General features: G+C 44.0%; 1 protein-coding gene and 1 pseudogene across 4 annotated transcripts in view; both read right to left on the bottom strand.

Moving 5' to 3' along the window:
• The window catches only part of FAM219A (family with sequence similarity 219 member A), a 52,703-nt gene extending 28,132 nt beyond the window's left edge, over positions 1–24,571 (bottom strand). For all 4 annotated transcript variants that reach the window (XM_054582901.1, XM_054582902.1, XM_054582903.1 and 1 more), the window contains exon 1: positions 24,215–24,571. In XM_054582901.1, the coding sequence (XP_054438876.1) occupies positions 24,215–24,274 (60 nt within the window). In that variant the 5' untranslated portion in view covers positions 24,275–24,571. The remainder of the gene's footprint in view (positions 1–24,214) is intronic.
• On the bottom strand, positions 2,147–2,721 carry LOC129078201 (phospholipid hydroperoxide glutathione peroxidase-like; annotated as a pseudogene).
• Positions 24,572–25,145: the final 574 nt, after the last annotated feature.

The following is a 25,145-nucleotide window of genomic DNA, read 5'->3' as shown; positions in this document are numbered from 1 at the left end:
CTCCTACAGCTCTGAGGTATCAGGGTGTCAGGCCCTGGTTAAGGACACCTTAGAAGTTGACATGGTTGTCTTGAAAGCTTATTTCATCTTCAGAGCGATGGTGGCCTCAGCAGAGAGCTCAGTCTACCTAGGTGTTTATGGGAGAAGGTAGGGCACGAGTTAAAGGGGATAAGGGGGAGTTCTTGGATACACAGGGCTTTTCTTCGAAAGAGAAGACGGCAGCCCCTCTCACAGCTAGAGACATGTACAGGAAGGCTGTTTAAAATTAAATAAGCAAGGGCCTTAAGGACTTAGCCACCTAGGCTTTTCAGACCTGGCAGGGACTCAGACCTTCTGTAGGAGCTATCCAGGGTCCTGAGCTGCCTCCACCTGAAGACCTGGGCAGCTTTGGATGAGAGCCCTGCCTGTAGGTTAATGCCAAACTTAAATGCTGCTGGCTCCTCTCTGCCCATCCTAAATACCAACTGCCTGTTTGGACCATGTCCTGCCTGACCTGAAGTAGCTCCAGAATAATTCCAATCACTCTTTATGGCAGTAGCCTGGGCTTCATGCCAACAGCCTGGCTCCCTGGCCATATTTACAACAAAGGGTAAAGTTGAGGATCTTGGTATGTGTGAAAAATACCTCAAGTACCTCTGGATGCTCAGGACTAAATGGGCCTGGCTCAGGGACAAGGTGGCTGTAGGCGAGGGAGAGAGTTCTCCATCTGGCACATCCTCGGAGAGCTCCTCCCCTCTCCTCTGCAGCCGTTGCACTCGTGCTCACTCACACACACGCACAGACACACGTGCCAGATTCTCTGTCCTGTCACTGCAGAGGCTGTACTGCTGCAGAGAAGGTAGAGTCTCCTTTGTCTGCAGTTGAACAGAATGTACCTGCTTTGTTCCAGTCATGGATATTACAGAATTTTGGCAAAGAGGACCGAACTTAAAACTTATATAAATAAAATAAAATGCTAAAATATTGATTTCTTTCTTAATTCAAGAGGAATATGTAGTTACCATACCAGATCAGGACAAAAGAAGATTAAAAAAAACACCCTTAGTCATATCACCCAGAGTTATATCCCATGTTAACCTCCTGGCACACAACCTACTTCCCTATGTGTCCATGTGCACACACACATGCACATGAGTGTAAGAGGCAGTATAGAGCAGTGGTTAAAAGTGAGTTTTAGAGTAAGTCCTAACTCTGCTATTTACTTATCTGTGTGATGTTGATCAAATTTCTCATCTGTATGGGTCTGTGTTTCATCTTTAACATGGGGAAAATAACAATACTCATCTCATAGTGTTGTTGTGAGGATTAAATGGGATAATGTATACATATAGAGTACTTACTACCATCCCTTACACATGGTAAGTAATCAGTAAGGGGTAGCTTTTATTATACATACACACACCCCATAGAAATCATTCTGTAATGCTGTTTAATGCCTAATTTTAATACACAAATTATTCTCCATCTCAGATAAAAGTTGAAGAGAGAATGAATTAAGTTCAGCTTACTTCATTTCCTGTCTCGCATAACTTTCTAGGCCACAGTGGGATAAGCTAGGACATGGGAAACAGAATGGCTTCCTAGCTCATGGAAAACAAAAAGCAATCCTTGATCCAGAGCTTCTAGGTTTCAGCCTGAGTCCTGCAGCAGGAAATGGCAGAGTCTTTCTTTTGGTCAAGGTTCTCTCTACTTCTTGAACTTTGGGCCCCAGCACTTTCTGCCTCTTTGCCCAGGAATGTCCCACTCTCCTCCAGGTGCTCCTTCCCCTTGGCACCCACACAAGTCCATTTGCTTGGCTTGAGCAAGCCTGCTTTCCCTGAGTCCTCATCATTTGATTCCTATGCCTACCACCCAATCTCTCCATACATACTCTACTAATACTGTTCTCTTTGAGATCAGCACTGAGCTCCTATTTAAAATCCAGTAGTCTTTTCTCAGGTGATCTTCCATCACCTTCCAGTATCATTGGACAATGCTGACCAGATCTTTCTAAAAATTCTATTTTCCTTTGGCTTTTTTTTTGTGTGTGGCCAATTTGTATGCTTTATTACCACATGACAGCACATGGGGTTCTCAGGTCTGGCCCACCAGCAGGCTGGTTTTTCGACAGACTGTCATGGGTGCCAGGTGGAAGGCTCTGGGGGGCACAGGTGGTGGGTTTGGATGGGGAATACACACTTGTAGAGCTAGAAGTAACAGGGCAGGTACTTCTCAATGATCAGGGGCTCTTCCATGTGACCATAGTGCTTCACCATGCCAATCATTCTTGTCAATGAGGAACTTGGTGAAGTTCCTTCCATTTGATGGCATTTCCCAGGATGTCCCTTCTCTTGGACTGGACTTTTGTCCACTTCCACAGTGAATGGGTATCATCCCCGTTCACACAGATCTTGCTGTACATATTGAATTTGACATTATAGCCAGCAGTGAACTCTTTCATTTCAACATTAGTCCCTGGCTCCCAACCTGGTTGCAAGGGAAAGTCAAGATCCATAAACCACACTCAGCATATCAGGCTAGTTGAATGTAGTTTATGTCTGTTTTGCCTCATTGTAAGACTGTGTTGATGATGAAGCACACAAAGCTCTGGTACTTGTCCATGTGCCCATCAATGTCTTTGGCTAAGAACTCCTACATGGACTGAGCACAGTGCCAGTTGTCGCAGGATGCACACATGGTGCTGGCCAGGCCAGGGCTGCCAGAGCCCCACACAGAACGGCTGGCTTCAGCAGGCGACACAGACGGCCCTGGGCTTTTTTGAAAACGTCCTATATCTATCTGCTTTGACCATTCTCCAGTCATACTCTAAACATAGGTCCTTTCCTTAGTGTAGTCACTGACTTCTTTCACATGCTCTCTTCTTGCATGTGGAAATACAATATAATGGTATTTATTGTATTATTGTTATTATTATTTATTGTATTATTATTTATTGAAATAAATAAACTTATTATTTCAAGTAATATCTTTTTGGGTTTTACTCCCAAATCTGTATATCTAGCTCTGACCTTTCTCTTCAGCTCCAGACCCACATTGCCAACTGCCTACTACTTCCATGATGTCATACCCCTCTCTGACCTACTTGTTCCTTTAAACTACCTTTATCTTATTCATGGCACAACCATTTCCCCAGTTAACTTAAAAAAATTGAGGGTCATTTTTAATATTTTTATTTTGGAATAATTTTATATTTACAGAATAGTTACAAGGATAGTGCCGAGACTCCTTGTATACCCTTCATTCAACTTCCCCTAATCTTAGCATCTTACATTGCTCAGATCTACACCATCCTCTAAACTATGGGGTGTATGAATATTTCTCCAGTTTTTCTATTAATATCCCTTTTTCTGTTCCAGGATCCATACTGCATTTCATCAACATGTCTCCATAGTCTCCTTAGTTTCTTTTCTTGACTTTCATGACCTTGACTTTTGAAGAGTATAGGGCAGACATATTCTAGAATATTCTTCCAATTTGGATTTGCCCAATGTTTTCTCATGATTAGATTGAGGTTATGGATTTTGGGGAAGAATACCATATAGATGATGTGTTTATTGCATCACAGCATATCAGGGGGTATATGACTTATTATTGGTGATGTTAACTTTAATCACTTAGGGTAGTAATTGCCAGGTTTCTTCACTGTAGAGTTACTATTTTTCTCTTGCTCTGATCACATTCCATTAGTCAGAAACAAGTTACTAAGTCTAGGCCGTAATCATTGGGAAGGGAATTAAGTTCCATTTCCTAGAAGGAGGAGTATCAAAGAATTTGTGCACACATGCCAAAACAACTGTAGTAATTAATACATATTTTGTTTGAGATTCTTATAGGCTATGCAATCTTGTTTTTCCTTAAAGTTTTACCCACAAGTTTTAGCAATCAGTGGATCTTGCCAGCAGCAATCAGTACTGATGTTTAGAACATCAGAACTATGATGTTCTAAAGGTATTTTTAAATTTGTCTCATTCTTTCTACAAATAAAACTCTTGAATAAATTTTAATTGGTAACTTTTTAATATATAAAACTTACAGTCCTAAAAAATAATTTGCCCCTTCCTCCCAGTTTATTTATTTATTCAATCACTTAATTATATCAGTATGGATTAATGTATATTTATTCTTTGGGGGGGTTATAATCCAATACTATCATTATTTTGTCGCTCAAATTGTTACAGCTTTGGCCTCTTGAAGCCCTTTCAAGTTGGCTCCTGTCTCCTTTTGACCTGCCTAGGGGGACATTTTGACCCAACTCTTTCCCTTTTATCCTACTGGTAAACTAATCATGATCATACGGTAGTACTTTTTTCAAATTATCTAACGTTCATATGTTTATAATTTAATTTAATTAATTTTTTTTACATACTCTCTGCCAGCATCTTCATGTCCGCACCAACTTATTCCAGGACTTCAGGACCACTGCAGTAGTAGCCCGTTCATCTCCCCAACTTGCCTCTTCTTCCTTCAACTCATCCTGTGCATTATTCTTATATTACTCTTCTGGGAATTAAACACTGCTGATTACAGTATCCCTTGCTCGAGACCCTTCAATTGCTCCCACCACTTAAAAACTCCTCAATCTGACATTGGATAGTTTTAGTAACATGGCTCCGATTTGCCAATCAGGCTGCTTTTTCAATTGCTTATCTTTCTAAAACCTTTGTTTTCTTTGCTCCAGCTTTCAACCCTAAATGCAGATGACTTCCAATTTCTATCTCTGGTATTAACAATTTTAAAAATATTTATTGGTTTCTTTAACTTATAAAAGTAATACATGTTTGATGGAATAAATTAAAACAATACAGAAGTAGTTAAAATAGAAACTTTTTATTTTGAGATAATTTTATATTCAGAGAAGAGTTATAAGGACAGTGCAGAGAGTCCTTGTATACCCTTCCCTCAGCTTCCCCTGATTCTCCTTTCCCCTCCCCTTTCCCCTCCCCTTTCCTCAGGTTGGTTTTAAGAATGAAGTGAGCTTTCCCGACTCTTCAGTATCTTTCCTAATTCCCTATTAAGTTGCTACATCATAGAAAACAGATTTAGAGACATGCTTCTTGATTTAAGAGTTTATGATGCAAATCATAAAAAGTTAAGTTCAGAAAAAAATAGATCTTTGTATCATAACCTATGCTTTCAAAGTGTTTTCCTTATTATTATCTAATTTAATCTCTGCAATCCTGAGAGAGAGAGAAATAGCAATTTTTTAATTAAAACTTTTTTTCATACGAAGTTTTGTATGAAAAACTTACAAGAACAATCTTTTGTATGAAAAACATACAAGAACAGTCTTAGGTTCACAGCAAAATTGAAGGGAAGGTACAGAGATTTTCTACAATACTCCCTGAACCCACATATGCATAGCCAGCCTTACCTGTTATTAATATTCCACACCAATGTGGTACATTTGTTACAACTGGTGAACCTAGTGATACATCATAATCACCCAAAATCCACAGTTTACATTATGGTTCAGCCTTTGTGTTTGTTGTACATTCTGTGGGTTTGGACAATTGTAAAATGACATGTTTCCATCACTATGGTATCATAGAGAGTATTTTCACTGCCCTAAAAATCCAGCATTTATTATTTATTACAATTTTACAGAGTAAAAAGCTGACAGACACTCTGTAAAGCAGAGCAGCTCCTCTGAAGTCACCTAGCCAGGGCTTGGTTCCAAGTTTCCTGACCCCTTTCCTACTTTACCACATTAAAAGGCCATACTGAAAACCACAACACAATGAGCGGCAACATTAATGGGAGGGAAGCCAGAGCCAAAGAGAATCACTCAGACTGTTGATGCATCAGTGATCATGGCTTTACCTTGGGGAATGTGAGAATAATTTTGTCCCCATGCTTCTCTTTTATGGTGAAGGTGAGACTGCAGGAGATCTTTAAACAGGAAATAAGAGGCAAGAATGTATCTGAACAAAGTGTATGGCTTTCTATTTCCTAAGAAATGTTCTGCCTCCCAAAAGCTACAAGGTTGTGCAGAACTTGAGAAGAAAGTGAGTGGAACTGAGTCCTATGTGGACAGTCAAAACTGGCAGGGCCCAGCAGGAATAAGATTGGCCAGACCAGCAGTGTACAAGTATCTGGCAGCATTTCCATAGTCCATTCATCTCACTGATTTGTCAGTGTGCATACCTGTTTGAAAAATATGGGAATTATGAGGCAAAAGCTGTATTTCCTGGGCAGGCATAATACAGTAGAAAGAGCATGATTTTTGACCATTTGTTTCCTAAAGTGGAAAAAAAAATGATGAGAAAAAAACATAACATTGGTTTGTCATAACAAATTCAAATACTTTGATGTAAACAAATTCAAATACATTAAAGAACATGAAAGTGCTCCTGTAAGTCAAAACGATTATGTTTATTATATCTCCTCAGACTTTAAAATGTGTATTCATATATGCAAATTTAAGCATAGATGAATCAGATCATCCATATTCAAAATATAATGAAAATGGTAACTTTTATGTTACATGCATTTTACCACAATAAAGAAATATATATCTTGAATATCTTTTCTTGTCAATCCATATGGGATCTCACCTCTTCCTTTTAGAAGGCTTCCTATATGTATGCTGTGGAATGGATGTACTATGATTTATTTAATCAGTCTCCACTGATGGAGATTTATGTCATTTGCTTTTTATCCCTCATAATCATAATGTTGCAACTATTATAATGTTATAATACTGTAATATTGTATTTGTTGATAATTATTATATCTTATAAAAAACTCTTTATAGCCCTGGCTGGTGTAGCTCAGTGGACTGAGCTCTGACCTGTGAACTAAAGGGTCGCTGGTTCAATATCCAGTCAGGGCACATGCCTTGGTTGTGAGCCAGGTCCCCAGTAGGGTGCACACGAGAGGCAAGCACACACTGATGTTTCTCTCCCTCTCTTTCTCCCTCCCTTCCCCTCTCTCTAAAATTAAGCAAATAAAATCTTTTTAAAAAGCCTTTATACACTTGTCTATTTCTTTACATTAATAAATTCTTAGAAGTGGAATTGCTGAAGGGGTCAATGGGCATGCATACATTATCTTGCCTGTTTTCTTTCCAGAGAGGCTGTGAAAATGCATATTTCTCAAAAACTGGGAGGAGCAGAGGTTACTCGGAATTTCAAGTCAGAAAGACCTGGATTAGTTCTAAAGGCCAGTTGGTTATCTGACCTTTAGCAGGTTACCTTTGTTAGTATTCCTTGCCTTTCCATGGGTGTAACATTACCTACGTTGCAGGGCCAGTGTTAGAATTAAATGAAATGTACGTAAAATGCTTTGCAGCATACCTGACACATATAACAAAATGGTAGCTGTTTTTTGGTTTTATGTTGCTCTCTCCTCATTTATTTTGTTTCTGTTGAGTCTAAAGTATTCATCAGTCCCAATTTCTCTGGCCACCGAAAGGAGCTTGGTATACTGATTAACTTGAGCTTTTTAAATCAACAGCAAGAGATATTGCCCTCTTACTGAGCCTGAGTTTCCCAGGAAAGCACTGAGGCCAATTTCCAGAGCTTTATCTTTAGTGGCTAAGTCACAAAGACACACACTCTCCTACTCTGAATGATTTTTCTTAGGATCTTAATCAGGCCATTCTTACTATCCAGGACACAGGTGATCAAGCCATTTCAACAACTGACACTTCTGGTCCTTAAAACAGGACATTTCACCCTGGCTGGTGTGGCTTGGTGGACTGAGTGCTGCTCTGCAGACCAAAAGGTTGCTCGTTCGATTCCTGGTTAGGGCACATGCCTGGGTTGTGGGCCAGGTCCCCAATTGTGGGTATGAGAGAGGCAACCAATTGATGTTTATCTCACACATCAATGTTTCTCTCCCTCTCTTTCTCCCTCCCTTTCCCATCTCTCTAAAAATAAATTTAAAAAATAAAAATAAAAAAGGACATTAAGTCCTGAAGGCTACAAAGGGACCATGGAAAAGGGAGGCAAACCCTGAGATACATGCACCTTGGGACATTGGGAAGTCCCAGTTGAATTCCCTTCCTGGTGTCCTTCCACAGTCTCTCCCAGGAGAACTGGAACTGAATCATGGCTTCTTGACACTTAACATTCCAAAAAGTATGATTTAGGGTTGAAATTAACCAGGGCCCAGTGGCAGAAGGCTCCCAGTGACAACTCTCCAAGCTGCCAAAAGGGGGCAGTGCAGTGTTATGGTTAAGAACATGAGCTTAGACTCCATATAGCTGGGTTTGAAACTGGGCTTTATCACTTTATTAGCTAACTGTACGACCTTGGGTGCCACTTGCCTTCTCTGTAGAATAAGGGTATACCTTCATATTGTTGAAAAATTAAATATGTGTCTGCTGGCAAATACACAGTATGTGCTCATAAACAGCAGGGCATATATCTGTAAGGTATATGGTTGAATATGATAGTCAGATATAACATGGAGTTACCAAGTAAAGGAGACAAGAGATTGAATTTATTCAGTTCATTCATTTACCTATTCAACAGATGTCTAGTGAATGTTTATTATGTGTAAGGCACCTTACAAGGCATAGGAGACCTAATAGCAAGTAAAAATAGATATGGTTTCTGTCTTCATGAAACTTGGCCTTTAGAAGTACCCATGTGAATAGAATTATCATACAAACATATTCATATGTAAAATTATAAATATAAAAAGTGCAATAGGAAGAAGGCCACTGACCAAGTCTAGATTTTAAGGGAAGCCCTCTGTGATGAAATTATAGCTAAGCTAATACTTGAAGGATGATTAAGAGTCAACTGAAGGAAAGGTAGAAGGTACAGGGGAAGCATTCCAGACAGAAGGAACAACATGTGCAAAGACCCTACAGCAGAAGGAAACCTGGGACATCAGAGAAATGGAGGAAAAGCCAGTAAGGTTGGATGCAGTGATGGGGATTAAGGTGGTATGAGATGAGTTGGAGAGGCAGGCAGGAGCTGGACCATAAAAGGCCTTGCAGGTCATGTTAAGGATTAGAGTCTTTAGAGTAAGAGCAAGGGAGAAGATGGTGAGATGTAAGAGGCTGCACTGGGTATCCTTGCTACTTGGCAACACTTTTCTCTGTTATCTCTTTTCATAGGAAGGAAAAGGAGAAGGCTTCACATGATTCCTATTGTGGCCATCTAAGACAGGGGAGCAAAGAAGTAATCTACAGCAGGTCTCTTCCCAAAACAGAATGAGTCCCTCTGCATCCTCATTAACCAAAGAACTAGACACATGGGGGGAATGTAAGTGAGGTATCCAGGGCTGTGAGACTCTGATCAGAAATCCTGTACTGGGTGATGGGCTGTCACTCTACAACTCGTAATGCACCAGTCCCTAGTTAGCCCTGCCTCTCAGACGTCCTGCTCCTTCGGATGCTCCAATGCATTGAACATAATAACTAAGGGACTAACAGCTATTAAGCTGCGGTGGTGGAGATGCAGCATGCCTGTGGGCAGACACAGACAGGACCCAGAGGTGGGTTCAGGTTTTCAGGAAGCAGCACTCAACCTCCATGTGCCTTCCTGGTTAGCTGGTTCACAGTACCCATGGTGCATATATGCACACTCACAAGTGCATAGTCTTTGCAGTTTCTCCTATGTGAGGAGAGAAATTAGGAGTGGAGATTCTGGGAGCACAGGCATGCCAAAGTACCAGAAGGTGATGGCTGTTTTCTAGTCCTCATAGGTTTTTTAACTTGGCTGTAAGGAGAAAAGGACCTCCTCCAACCTCTCCCAGACCACAGTCCAGCTAAACAGGAAACCAGGCTTGGCTACCTGCCAGGTCTCAGGCTCTGGCAGGAAGCTCAGGAAACAAGTGAGAAAGACCCTCTTCAGCATAGAAAAAGACTGCTCAGAAATCTCTGGGAAGGTAAAATAAACCCAGCCCCTACTACACTCCCTCCTACTGGAAGAAAAAACTAGAGCTGCCACTATTCCCCAGCATGGTCAAGTGTGGCCCTAGTAGGATTTATAGAGCAGACCCAGGAGTTTCATGCTGGTGGTGGTGTCGGGGTGGGGGTAGGATTGTGGTGTCTCAGTGACAATAGACTCGAAATAAGGACCCTCCACTTAGAAACATAGGTCCACAGTGAAGCAGGATGGATATTGAAAATTTCCTAGGGCCATCTTTGGTTTTAAGGAAGGAAATGATGGTATAAGATAAGGGAAGTGATAGAAAAAGTAGATGTAAGGAGAAAAGGCCAGGGATATCTGTGATACCTGTGAGGGGATGAAGGCAGAGAATTGACAGTTCTTTTCTGTCTAAATGTGAAGGGAACTCCTGATGAAATAATGGACTGAGGCAATGACTATCAATAGCTGCTAAAAACATTATGCAAAAAGCCAGGTGTGAACCTTTGTGATGAAGATATCAGGCTAACTACACCACTAATCAATCTGAACATAACAAAAACTAGGACAACCATATGTCCTTGTGCCTCTTGATATGATGCAACAGGAAGTACACAGAAATACTCAGAAGTATTCTTCAGAAAAAAAGTTAAATCTGAATCTGATCAAACCCTGAGATCTAATTAACAATTCACAGAAGGTGGCCTATAGATGAAGTAATTATTCACAGTAATCTAGTAGGTGGGTATAGGTGAAACAAGATTAGCCCTGGGTTGATAATTGTTTAAGTTGGATCGTGAGTACTAGGAGGTTCATTCCACCTTTTCTCTACATTTGTATACATTAGAAATTTCCCATGAAAAGCTGTTTTAAAACTTTGAAGATCTGCAGACTGGAAACTGCCTCCTTCTCTAGTCTACTCTTCTGTAGGGAAAGTAGTAGCAATAGTAGCAATGCAGACTTTGTCGAATGTTTCTTGAGCCCTGAGAGTTGGCCTTTGGGACTGAAACAGCAAAATGACATCCTCCACTAGCAAGAAGTGGAGCATTCCAAGAAGACCCCACTCCAACAAGACTCTGCAACAGCCATGGCAGGGAGGGGCAGGGACAGGGCTCCTCCAGTCCAGGCCCACTCAATGGAACCCCCTCTGGGAATCAATGTGAGCACTGAGCACTTCCATCTCCAGTCCAGCCTCATCACGGTCCTGTCAAATAGGCCAAAGATTCTTCTTATTTGGTGATGAGAAGAATAAACCATCCTCTTACCCTCTCCCCACAAAAGCTCCATTGAGAAATAGTGACAAAAAATGTAAATCACTATCCCCTTAATCACCATCAACACTTAGATCAGAAATGATACAGTAATTCACAGTTCATTTTCACTTACATGATCTTATTTATTTTACGAATAGCCTGAAAGAGGTTAGGAACCTAGCTGAGGTCCTAACAAAAGTGGTAGAGCTAGAATGTATCCAGCCACCTTCCTACAACCACTGTGCACAGCACCTGTGCTGAGGCCCATGCCCCTTGCTAGTTCACCCTGATCTCCACACCCCCTCAAGGATACTCAAACCAATTCCTCTCATGGGAGTTCTCAGAGATTTCCTCAGTCCTATAGTTCAGCTCCTGGCTGAATGAAGGAGCTGAAGCATGAGGTTCCATTGGGAAGTTGATAGGGAGGCTGAGAGATGCCAGACCTTGGTTCCCGATTGGTTTCCTTTGCCAATGTTTGCTACCTTGAACATCAACCCCCTATTTGGTCTCTCTCTCTAACTCTACATAATTCTCCCCGCTCTGCCCCAAACCACTACTCGCTATTACCTCCCTATGTCATTATCCCCACTTGGCCTTTCTCTGAGCTTATGATTGACTCTCAGCCAGGGATGGAATTAGCAGGCCAGCTTAGAGCAGAGAGGACTTTCTAGAAGCTGAAATCCTCTGGGAACACATTCAGGATCTGCAGGAGGCCCAGTGGAAACCATTTTCACCAGCTGCTACAGTCTGCATGCCAGTGTGGCCCCTGGCTTTCCCACCAAAGGCAGGCTTGTCCCTGAACAGAACTACTTGTAGCATTTGGGTTTTGTAGTAAAGAGAATGTGAACCCCATGCTTGACACCTAAATAATAGGACATCCAGACTGGCACTCTTCTTTCCCTCTAAGAGCTAGAGATTTTTTTTTTCCTACTCCAAGAGGATGTGTTCAAGTCACACAATGTTGGAGGACAGGTAGGAGCTCCTCATCAGCAGAGCTCACTAAATGTTATACATCACAACTCAGTTAATACTTTCTCCAGCCTCACAACAAAGCTGGTAGCACTGTCATCTCATTGGCTGTGCTACTAATGAGAAAGGGACTGGATCCCCCTCCTATGTTTTCCTATGTCCCTCAGTCCTTTAAACATGCAAAGAAAGAAAGGCCAATTTATAAGGGATTCAGACTACCAACTCAGCTGGGAGACCGCACCCCACAAGGGAGAAAGGAGCAAGTCACTCCTTGTCAGAGCATTCAGGGTTCCTCATCTTGTGGTCTGAGCTCAAACATCTCTTCCTCATTGGAGCCTTACCTGACATCACCAATCTAGTGTATTATTTTCTCTCACACTACTTTGTTCTTGTCTTTTCTATCACTCGTTGTAGTTTGTAATTTTGTTTGTGCACTTTATTTGTTCCATATCTATCTCTCTCACTGGATTGCCAGCTCATTAAGACAGGGGCCATGTTTGCTTTATTCATGATATTATTCCTTGTGTCTGATACACAGTCTTGCATATAGCAGATGTTCCAAATTCATTATTTTTAAATAATGAATGAGTGCCCCAATCCATGTATCTCCCTGAATCTCCCACAATTGCCCACATGTCCTTTCTACTTCACTCACTAATTTTTCCCCATTCATGCCCCTTTGGGTCTCTACTGTTCCCCTCCTTAGGATAACCTCCCAACCTCCTATCCACTCTCACTGATCCTTAAAGGAAATGGTTGTTTTCTTCTATAGTTCTGTTTCACAAGAGCAAGTCTCTTCTTTGCCAGACTATAAGCTCTAGGTGCAAAAGCTTTCTGCCAAGGAGTTAAAGAGAGGAACTGGGATGGTGAGACTCATAACACATCAAAGTGGACAACCCAAGTCAGGATATCATATATATCAAGTTATGTACTAGAGGCTATAGAGGCTTTGGGAATTGGTTGAGAGCTCACTAGAATAGTCAGGGAAGGCTTCCTGGAGAAGGGAAGTTTATATGGACCTCCAAAGAATGGGTAGAAGTAGAATAGGAAGAGAAGGAGAGGGGAGAGAATTCTTAAGAGGAGAGGAGGCATCAGGATGCCAATTGATGAGAAGAGGTGAAGGGCCTGGCTGGACCTATTAGAAAGCTGGCATGAATGACAGAAAGTATGGCCAGCTGGGAGAGAAAAAAGGCTAGTGTAGATGCATTAAAAGCCAGTGGAGCCCTGACTGGTGTGGCTCAGTGGACTGAGCACCAGCCTGCAAACAGAAAGGTCACTAATTCGAATCCCAGTCAGTGCACATGCCTGGGCTGCAGGCCAGGTCTTCAGTTGGGGGCGTGTGAGAAGCAACCAGTCCCTGTATCTCTCACACATTGATATTTCTCTCCTACTCTTTCTCCCTCCCTTGCCCTCTCTCTCCAAAAGTAAACAGATAAAATCTTTTAAAAATCAAACAAACAACAACAACAAAAAGAACGGAACTCATTTAAAAAAAAAAAAAGCCAGTGGAGAAATTTAAGTTTATGCAGAAGAACTTAATTGGCCCCAAATTGAAGGAAATATCATGAGCCTGGGAGTCAGAATACCTGGGTTCTGGCCTAGGCCATGGCAATCTCCAACTGGGTAATGGCCAAGCCTATTTACCTTTCTGGGATGCTGCTTACATATCTATAAAATTGGCAAAAATGATTTTTCCAAACCTTCTTCACTAGGTGGTCCAGGTATTCTAAAAACATCTTTCATCTACCTTAAAAAGGAATTTAAGATAAGAATAAGAAAATTTCACCCAGAAACTTCATACAAAGACAATGTATTGGGGACACCAGTGAGGTAGAATGGAGGGTTCATTCCTTACTGAAGAAAAGAAAGGATGCAAGAAGTGTCACTTTTGTGACAGGCTTTGAAAGACAGAAAAGATTAGCAAACACATATTGACAGAAAACTAGGGAAGCGCTGCTCATACCAAGTTCCACAGTGGATATTTTGACATGTTTATATTGCACATACATAATAAACCATGTTTATTTCTAAAATGTTGTTCTTAGCTCCTACTTTAGAAAGCGTGGCACTTTACAAAGAGCAACATATCTTCTAGGTGTCCTGGACTCTGGCTCAGTTTAAGAACTGCTATTATAAGGAACAGGAGGCAATGGAGTCCAGAGGTAAAAGCATGTTCACACTCCCATCCAATGGCCCTTGTTCCTCGCTGTGCAGCCACAAGTAATATGAGGTCTAACCATATTTACTTTCTTAACTCGAGTCCTTTTTAGGCATTTGAAAACCATAAAATGCTTTCCCTGAGACTGTTTTATTACTAAACTAGAACAGTCTCAGTTTTTCCAACTGTTCTCACATGATATGGTTTTGATTCTTCTCATCATTCCAGTCACTCCCTCTCTTGAATGATGATATCAGCATAGAATGCAGGACTTCAGATAGCCCTGACCAGCACAGAGTAAGGCTATCACCTTCTAGAACCTGAACTCCATACTTTCATTAACACAGCCCAATAGCACATTAGCTTTTCTGGTGGCTATGTCATACAATAGACTTACATTGAGTTTTCTGTCCACATAAACTCTAGCTCTCTTTGAAGGTCTACCCTAGGTTACCCAATCACACAGCCTCACTTAGCTTCTTATTTAAATTTCATTGCTGAATTCAGCCAGCTACCACTTTGAGAATAAGAGTCAAAATACAGTTATAAGTGAGGCCATAATAAACTAACAAGAAAAATAGAACCAGAGACGTGGAAACAAGGAACAGACTGAAAGCTGTAGGAGGGGAAAAAGGAGAGGGGGGAATGGTGGAAGGAAGGGGAAGGGGTTAGCCAAAGAACATGTATGAATGACTCATGGACATGGACAATGGACAGGGGATTTACTGTGGGAGAGAGGGGTGGGCTGGGTGGAGGAGGGGCAAGAGGGGAAAATAATTGGGACAACTATAATAGCATAAACCATAAAAAATAATAAATAAAAAGCATGAAAATACACACATGTAGTATAGTTTCGATAGGTATGAATTCACCACTTCACTAACCTCAGTGGACCCTTACCTATGTTAGCAGCCAGCCTAGCCTAGGATGTCCTTCCAGGTTCTTGCCTTGATTTTACATTGCTAAAGGCTATCCTATTTCAGATATATCCTGAATTCAATATAACAGTAGGTACAGCTATTAAATATGATCATGAACCTCAACTGACAGTACTAGAAGTACAATACCAATATAATGGAGTGGCAGCCGCTCAGTAATCTGGGCTGATCAGATCACATGGAGCAGTCTGTGTCTAGTTCCACACGTGAGAAATTCAAAAGTATCCCCTAGAGCAGTCAGGGTGATTGGGGCTTTGGAAACCAGTCTCTGGAGAAATGGTGGAGGAAAAAACAGGGGCTGTTTAGCCTGGGGGTGGGGTTTTGGGTGGGCATTGGGGCAAGAGTGCTAAGGCTGTATACCCCACAGTAGGGCCTTTCCTCTTCAGTCACTACTGGCTTAAGGGACTCCTCTATTAGCCTTCTCTTTCTTGCTCTTTTGATCAGGGCTTATATTTTCACTTTAAGTTTGGCTAACCACTTATGTAATATTTATGAGATTTCTTTTGAATCTGCCTCTTTCTCCCTCTTATCTGCTCAGCAGAGTCAAGGGTACTCCCTTTCGCCTGGCCTATTTACAAAGGATTATTAACTTTATAACAAGTCAATACTTCAAAAACCCATGCTGAAGATCAGAGTAGAGAAGATTATTTTTCTCCATTCACTTCTTAAAGAGCAGTATCATAAGAGCGTAGCCCTCCAGTGAAGCAGATTGCTGAGTTAGCTAACATCTTCAGAGTCTTCTTTTCCTGTATTCTTTACCTAGAATAACTATAATGATTCAGGGCTGTCAGGGTGGCAAGCAAAGTACTAGAGCTGACGTTTCCCCTGCTGAAGACCATTGCAGACATGGAAAACCAACAATGTCATTCTTTCTCACGGAACAAGCAGGCAGCTACATTGATCAATAGGCATTGGCAGAAGGGGTAAAATCTGCTTATCATCCATGCTTTATGTTGTCCATAAAGTAGGCCACATTTTATAACATGAATATGCAGGAATGCCTCTTGAGCTGCTGTGGTCAGAGGGGACATTTAATGGTACTGCAGAGGAAGTACTGAGGAACCCTAATCAGGGAATCAGTTTTTCAGTTTAAATCCAATTGAGATAGGATTCTTCCTGATGAGGGATTTGGACTATAATCTTTATATTTTTTCTGCTTAGCAGAACACAAAAGGGCAGAGCATAGCCCAAGATAAAAAGGCGAAACAGTAGTGAGGTATGAGGCAGCCACACAAGAATTAAAAGTAAAGTACTAAATGGGTAAAGTGCACAGTATGTGAATTACATCTCAATGAAGCTGACAAAAAAAAAATTTAATGGTAAAAAGGCTGATTTTGCCACATTATCCTTTAGTAGAAGGGAAATAAACCCTCCTTAACAATATCTTGAGAAAAACTAGGCACTTAGTATTTGCTTCTGCACCTGACCAAAGTTCACTAAAATCTTCCTGCTGATGGCAATAAATTCAGATCCTGATGCAAAACAGCAACATCCCATTAGAGACTAGCATGGGGGGGAAATGGTGTGGGTTATAAAAGAAGCGCAAAAGAACTGAGAAGAAGATAAATCTAGCCTGAATCAGAAGAGACATTAATTTCTAAGCCAGAGTTTCCCAAAGAGTATTTCATGAAACATATTGGTTCTGCAAGATGTTAATAGATATAACAAGAAAAAAGTTTCCATGGTTACATAGTCTTGGGAAACACTGATTTTAAAAAAACTGGAAAAGTTTCTTTACTGCAGAACTTCTTGGAGCCTTTAAAGTGCAAATAAACATTGTGATGGGACAGTGTGTAGTGCTTCCCAAAGGAATTTGTCTATAGATACTTTTTTTCCCCATAAAGTATCACAAAGGACCAATATTCCTAAGGATATACTATAGGAAATGCTGGTCTAAGCCATGCTTGGCTGAGGGCTTCACCAATTCCTTTATAAGGATAAAATTGGAAATTAATATGGGAACTATAAATAATTTACAGCTTGTACATAATTATGCTTAAGTTAACTACATAATAAAATATATATGGTTCCCATTCCACAGTTTGGGTGTAGTTAATTCAATAAATCTTAGTTAAAGTACCCCTTCAGGTATTGTTCTAAATAGATAGATGGGGTGGACTCTGGTTATGACAGCCAAGAGTCTGGTGATGAAAACAGATAGAATCAGACCAGGAACCACAGTAGCTGGACTCATTTTTGCCTGGCTGTGGCCCCTTATCATATTTATACTTCTCAGAGCTAGAATGGTCATTCAGAGGACACCCTTCATGGCCATTATTGCCTTCTTATTTGTGTACACACTCTCATACATCATTATCACCACAGAAACTTAAAATTGACCCTCAGAAAGTACCACCATCTGATCCTCAATTTTACATTTCTGAATAACAACAGCAACAAATACAAGTACACATTTGCTTGAACTGGCTCCTAAGAATGTCTAGGGGGAACTCCTACATATTCCATCTATCCTTCCCCCAGGCCAGACCTTCTGGGCCTCCTTCCTAGCCTACTTCCCTACTCCAGAGTCCCTCCCTAAAGCCCCGGAGTTCACTCAGCTGCCCCACGGTGAGGTCACTGGGTCATGTGCCAACTCCTGAACTCCAGGGCAGAGTCAGATCCAGAGCTGGTCCCAGCTCCACCTGCTTCCTTCCTTCCTTTCTCCCACCCAGATGGCCGAATTCCCACCAGGGTCTTCATAGGGAACAATGACTTGAGAGCTTGCTGAGTCAAGCACTTGTTTCCTTAAACCAGCACCTCTGGGTATCTGCCCTTAGCCTTACTCTCCCCTTCCCACCCGTTGTGGGGCTCCCTGCCCCAGTTTTCCAGGGTTTGCTAGACAGCATGAAGCAGCTAAGCCCAAGTAGCTTAGTGCTCCATGTCCTCTTTCCAGACACAAGACTCCATCTGCTCTTTCAAGGAGGGGAGAAGGCCCTCGAAGCTAATCAGGTTCAAGTAAAGAAGGCTCTGATATCCATTTTTGTTCACTCTGGCCTGTGTCAGTCAGGCGGCAGGCAGCTCAAGGATGGAAATGACTCAGCCTGACTCCCAGCTACCATGGGAGTGTCTGCCTACGCTCCCAGAGGCTACACTTCGGGCCTTTAAGAAGCCAAATCACCTCTGAACAATCTCATCCCAGAAGTCTGCTCCCTTGGAACATCTTGCCTGGAAGATAGCAGCTTGGGTGCTGCTTCTACCCCAAATGCAGCTTTCCAGGTTGGTGTCAGAGAAAGAAGATATGTGTTCTTTTCTATTCTGATTCTTGTAAGTGAAGCAGTAGTTCACACATCCACCCTAGAAGACATCAGTGAAAGGGTCCAGCTCAGCTAATCAGTCAGAAAACCAGAGGTTTGAACAGAATGATGGTGAAAGGCGAGGTCACAAACTATGAGATAAAACACTCTTGGCCAACAAACATTTTGTTTTTCTTTACCAAAGTGCTGCCAGAAAAACAAAACAAAAAAACCCAAAATACTGCGGCTCCTTGCCGTCCCTAATTCACTTGCATTCATCAAAGCAGGTTGTAGGGAAAAAGTGCCCATCAGCAAGCATTTCTCTGTATCCTTTTGAGGCTGTGGGGCCAGTATCACTCTGCTCTTAAGTTTTCTAGGACCCTGAGCTTCCCATAACCCCAAGAATGCACCTTTTCACAGCAAAGGAAAACAGCAGCTTTCTCCCATATAAGCAGTCCCTGAAGCCAAGAGATACACAGGCCCCTGAGTTTTCTGGGGGTGGTGATGGTGGCTCTTGCCATCCAGATATTATGCCAGAAAACTGGGATGCATCCTTAACTCCCTACCTCTCCACCCCACCTCCAAACAAGTCCTGCATCCTATCTATTCCATTTTATTAATATCTGTATGTATGTCTCCTCCTCTCTTTCAGCTTGAGGTTGAAATCATTTCTTTCTGGATTACTATTGCACCCACCCCCATATTAGTTTTCTGACCTCTGTGTTACTTTCTTTAATCTCTTACCCACTACATTCAAATTTGATAACGTTATTCCCTTCAGCTCGCCCTAGCTAGTGTGGCTCAGTGGATTGAGTGCCAGCCTGATAATCAAAAGTTGCCGATTTGATTCCCAGTGTGGGGCGCATGCCAGGGTTGTGAGCCAGGTCCCCAGCAGAGGATGTGCAAGATGCAACCACACATTGATGTTTCTCTCCCTCTCTTCCCCTATCCAAACAAAACAAAACAAAACAAACAAACAAACAAACCCTTCAGCCCTGACCGGGTGGCTCATTTGGTTGGAGCATCATCCCATACACCAAAAGACTGTGGGTTTAATTCTCGGTCAGGGCACATACCTAGGTTGCAGGTTTGATCCCCAGTCAGGGCATGTTCAGGATGCAACCAATGGATGTTTCTCTCTCATGTCCATGTTTCTCTCTCTCCCTTCCCCCCTCTCTATAAAAATCAAGATACATATCCTTGGATGAGAATTAAAAAAATAAAATAAAATAAAAACACTTCAATCATTCAAATTCGCCCTTTTGTTTCTTCCTCCATGCCCTTCATCTTATCTTATTGGACTGCCAAGCTTCTACTCCTCTTCTAAAAGCTAGTTTCAGCAATGACTTCTCTGTGAAGCCTTCCCCGACCACTTGATGGGAGCTCTTCCAATTTTCCTTTGGCCCTGATGGGCCCGGTTCCTCCTTTTTGCAGTGCTCAATATCCTGCGGTACCTTAATCCATCTTGACGGCATATCCCTAGAGCAAAATCCTGTTTTATGGAGGTCAGTCAGCACAACATCTAGCAGAAAATAGGTTTTTAGTATTTGTTGTTTTAGGCGATGAGTAGTAAGGGATGAGACAGAGAGACCTGAATAAATCTGATCCTCACTTTGCAATATAGGAAAAGAGGAAAAGGGCGGGCCTTATCCCAGGACCTGAGAAGTATTACTAGGCCATAAGCCACGTGGACCCGCTAGGAGAATGCACCATTAAACTGAAGTCATAAGACGACAAGGAGGCAACTTGCGACTCCCTGACGAAAGAATACATGGAGGTCAATTTTTCCATAGTGGCTCTTGCTATCTTCACAATGTTCTCTCTGTCATATTCAGGAGATGCTGTGTGGCCCACTCACTAAATTAATGTCCTGACCATCCCCATCCCTGAGTGTCCGGAGGCAGGAGAAGTCTGAAACTACTTTCCAAGCTCAGGTGGTCAAAGCATCTTCTCCCAAGGGAGGTGTCACCCTTTCTCAGGAACATCCTCCACTAATCTCCACTCATTCCTAACATGTATTTAAAACCTTCCTGTAGCCACTTGACCCCATCCTCCTCCTGGCCAACCACAGGAGAGATCTCACTTGTCTCTCTCCTTAAGGTACCTGGAACTGAGTATATGCTCATGAAGTAAACAAATGAGTTAACAAACAGCCTGGGTTTCAGGGAAGTCAGACCAACATTTCTGTCAAGTGTATAGAGACCCTGCCTGGTGCCATATGCCATTGTTTTCCTCTTTGGTCTTTGAAAGTAGAGGAAGCAGGGCTTTGACTGACACAAGTAAGTGCTTAAAAGCCAACGAGTCCAGCAGATTGAAAATAGGACCAGAGAGCCTACGACTGCTGCTCCCACAAACCATAGCCCAAATTCAACCCAATTGCTCAACAGAGAGCCTTGGACAGATGGGTGATTCCCTAGATCAGTGAGGTGTGTGGCTTGGACACGGAACTGACATAGAAGATGTGCCTATCCTTAGCGGTTTCTCTGGGAAAATCTGTGCTAGAACACACTAAGGATTATCCAGGAAGTAGATACAGCAGAAGTAGAGCACAGGGAGGAGGTCTCCAAGAGAAGCTCTCATTCCTCTTATAAGGAGACAGGAAGAGACCCGGGGGAGCTCTCAGGGATAAGCCCAAGCCTGGTTCAGCTGCTGAGATGCAGCCAGGCCAATTAAATAATTAGAGTGATGGGGAAAAGGAGGGAGGCCACGCCCTCAGGCCAACTCCCACCCCAGACAGAAGGCTCCTTAAGGCTGCTGCAACAGCAGCAGCATCAACAGGGGAGAAATCTCTTCCTTCCACTAAGCTAAGAATTAATATTTAAATTAACACCTTGGAAACACCCAGATCTGCTAATAGCTGTGCCTTCTTTTCCAGCTCCTGCTACTCCTCTAGGCTTCCTTTCTAAGCTTGAGTTTCTCTTTCATGTAAATGATAAAAATATAAAGATGCTCTCCCCCTAGAGTTTATTTTTCTAAGTGAGGAATGGCCTCTGGATTCTTCCCATCACTATGAGAGGGGGAAGGTTATTTGATGATGGAGCATGTGATGAGCCTGTATGAACACATCTTAGTCCAGAAAGGGTAAATGATGCTGACACTAGCATCACCTGATTTCTTTTAGGGTTTATGGAGAGATCCCCCATTCTGCCCTCAGAGGGGCTCATACTGAGAGAGTGGGCATGAACAATAAATTTCTGTTGAACTGTGAGCTTCAGAAAGGCAGGGCCATGTTTGCGTCTCTGTTGCTAACAACTGCATCCCCAGCATCTAGTATGTATCTGAAACAGAGCAGATGCTCAATAGATATTAAGTGAATGAATTTGCTGGATCAGTGATATCAGGTCCCTATGATATTCTTTGGAAGAGAGAATGAAGAGCTATTGTTTAAACTTGAGAGAGTTTTCATTTCATAAAAGGGGAAACCAAGTCCAGCAAAGAGGAGGGACTTCCTAGCAGTCTCAGTAAATAATGGTAAGTAATGAAATAGGTCACAGCTGAGTTCAAGCCTGGGACTCTTAATTTTTATGGTCTACCCAAATACTCGTAAAAAGCCACTCTACCTTTCTCTTTTGTGGTATGTCGTCTTGGCTCCTTATGCCCTCAAATGAAGATTCTTGGGAAAACGACACACAAGATTCTGCTGGTCTCAATAATACACAGAGCATTTAAGGAGTTTTGGAAATCCTCTAGGCTTCAACCTGGAAACAAAGATGCTCTGCAGGGCAATGTCTATGACCCTCAAATGGGGGATGACTGTACTGCTACTTCCATAAGATTCTCACTCAACCACAACAAAGCAGACCCTAGCAGAGAAGAGTTCCTTTAGCCTTCGAGAAAAAGGTCTGAAGACAATTACAGTCTTTCTGATAAATGTCTCCTTGCATTTCTACTCCAGAGCCATGTAGACCAGAAGCAGCTCAGGAGCCCTCTGGGGCCACAGCTCAATCAAGCCACCATTGAGAACTTCAGGCAATGACAGAGGCACCAAGGACAACTGAGAGGGCCCAGTGACTCAATTCCTTTCCTCCTTTCCCTAGGCAGTTATTGCCTCCCTTTTTAGGAATCTCAGATGGGAGGCAAGAACAAACTCATTGTTTTCTTCTCCTGATTCACTTGGACCTCCTCCTGTTCCTCCTCCTTCATCCACCCTCCCTTTGGTTCTTAATTAGATGCTTAGAACTGGAAGGGCAATCTAATTTGACAAACCAGGTTGGCTGAAAAAATAATCTAGAAAGGAAAGTCCTCTTAACCCAGCCCAAAGTTCTTCAAGTTTATGGGAAAGACTTCTCACCAAGACTTCCTGGCCTTCCAAATAATCCAATGAGGCCACAAGGCTAGCATCTTTCTCCCCATTTTAATATGGTACACTTGTATAAAGCTTCTCTTTTGACTTCTGGAATTGTCTAAGTAATTACAAAAAGGGGGAAATGCCTTTAATCTCCTGTTGGGTAGCCTCTAATGATTCTGTCATCTCCCAAAAGGTGTGGTTTAGAGTAGATAATGGCTCCCTGCCAAGGTCTGTCTTGGCTGCTGTAATGGGTAGGTTACTTGCTCAAAAAGCCACAAGACATCTGTAAGCCACAGGCCTAGGGGCCCAATGGTAGAGCCAGTTACTCACTTTCAAGCCTAACACAGGGAAGAGGCTTAGGGAGCCCAACATCTTCAAGGCTTGGAGAGCTATGTTAGGTTACAGAAGAGCTCAAAGAATAGGGCACCCAACCTTTAGGTTTCTGGCCTGCTCTGTCTCCTTCCAGCTCCCTCTAAGGCTCCAAGGGGGAAAGGAGAAGGAAAAGCGAACAGAGAACAGAGCCCAGGCACTCCCTCCCTCCCCCTTTCCCTCCACGGCAGGCTAGGCCTTGGTGTCTTCCACCTGGCGGCGGACAAGCCAGTCAGGTGCCCCGCCCCTCCCCGCCTCGGGGCGGTGGGCAGTGGGCATGGTCTGCCCTAGGCCTGGCTTTGGTGCGGCCGTGTCGCCCTCCCCCTTCTATCCCCTCTGCGCCGGCAAAGATGACATCATTCCTCCCTGACACCGGACCGCGGACAGGCGGTAGGATAGGCGCCCAGCAAAGGATCCAAGCACGTAGGCCTAGAATGATGGGGACTCTTCCAAACGGTGGGCACTGGCGCTCTAGCGCAGCCCCGCCCCCTCTCCCGTCGGTTCGGGAGCTCTCTCAGCCACGCGTCTGATTCTCCCCCTCGGCGCTGCGATCTCTCCTCCCCGGCTCCCGTACCGCCAGTTTAGACTACCCGTGCTCTCCTCCGGAGAAGGGAATTCCCGGGTCCTGCACCGACCCCCTGCCTCTACCGGCCCATGCTCCAGCGTTCCCATCCAGATCAAGCGACCTGGCGGGCAGGCCCTCCTCCTCTGCAAGCCTATTCCAGTCCCTCTTAGCCTGACTGCTCTCCGACCCCCTCCCCCGCCCTGAGCATCACAGGCCTCCAGCACTAAACGCTTTCCCATCTCTCATGCCAGCCCACTGGGCCTGCCGCCCGCGGTGCCCCATGACAGTTCCCTTCCTTTTCCAGCTCTGGGCCTCCGTTGGTGCACCATTGTGCCCGGCTCGATTCCATTCGATTGCTCCCAGTAGTTCTCTCGGCCTACCTCCCCAGACCGTGCCCTCCGCCCTTACAGGCCGCTTTACTGTCACCTCGCGGGTTCTCCCACGGCTTTCAAGTCCTGCAGGTCCCTCTCCCCAGCGATGTGTTTTCATGGCGCTCTATGCTTCATCCGAAGGCTCCCCCTTCGCGCAGTCCCTAAGGCCTGATTCCCTCCCTCCCACCCTCCCCCTCAGGCAGCGTCCCCTCCCGGCCCTGGCCTGCCCGCCGCCCGCCCCCTCACCAGCGGCTGCATCTCCGAGTGCGCGGTGGGCACCTGGAACCGGTCGATCTCCTCCATCATGGTGCCGGTGAACGAGCGGGCCCGGGGCCGGGCGCGGCCAGGGACGCCAACAGGACCGCGCGGGGCGGCGGCCCCTGGAGCCGGGTGGGTGGTGCACACTGGGCCGCCCCGGACGAGTCGGGCGGGCAGGTGGCCGAGCAGATCGACGGGTGGGAGTAGGGCGGGAGGTTCGCTGGCGGGCTGAGGCCCGCGTGGCTCCGTGGGCTCGTGTAGCACTACGCTGCTGTGGCAGGGAAGAGCCGCAGGTCTGGCCTCGCCTCCTCCTCCGCCGCCGCCTCCTGTCAGCAGCTCAGCCACTGCGGTGACTCGGCAACTCCACTTCCGGGTCCGGGACACCGCCTGAATGTGCATTATTCATAAGGAGGTGGTACCTGGTCGCACAGCCCCTCCCACATGCCGGATTTACAAACACGCGCGGCCCCGGGTAGTTCCTGAGGGGGCGGGACTTAGTGGAACCAGGCGTCCCCGTCACGCCCAGCCCCGCCTCCCCCTCGAGCTGGAGAGGGGCGTCAGAAGCGCCTGCGCTCTGGAAGCCGGTTGGTTGCTGGGTAACCGCGTCAGGGCGGAGCCAACTCCCTCTAGCAAAGGCTTGGAGACCCTCAACGACCGTTGTCCCCAGAGAACCCCTGCAACTGGGAATTGAAGTGAAAGAGAGACCGGGTTTCCTGTACGTGATCGCGGGGACGGACAAATTTCTTGTTTTCAGACGAAGAAGCGTTTCGTAGACCCTCCAAGTGTTAAGGTGCTTCCTGCTTCTTTGAAGATGCCCCAGAAACAGCTGCCACGTAGGCAGGTAACCCTCCAACCTGCCCTTTCACGACGAACTCTGACTTTCATCGCCAATGACTACTGATCGTACCTCTCCTACTGA

Source organism: Pteronotus mesoamericanus, unplaced genomic scaffold (assembly GCF_021234165.1).
Source record: "Pteronotus mesoamericanus isolate MK-2021 breed Mesoamerican mustached bat unplaced genomic scaffold, CSHL_Meso_final contig_73, whole genome shotgun sequence".
Classification (NCBI taxonomy): domain Eukaryota; kingdom Metazoa; phylum Chordata; class Mammalia; order Chiroptera; family Mormoopidae; genus Pteronotus; species Pteronotus mesoamericanus.
This window is presented reverse-complemented; position numbering and strand designations above follow the sequence as displayed.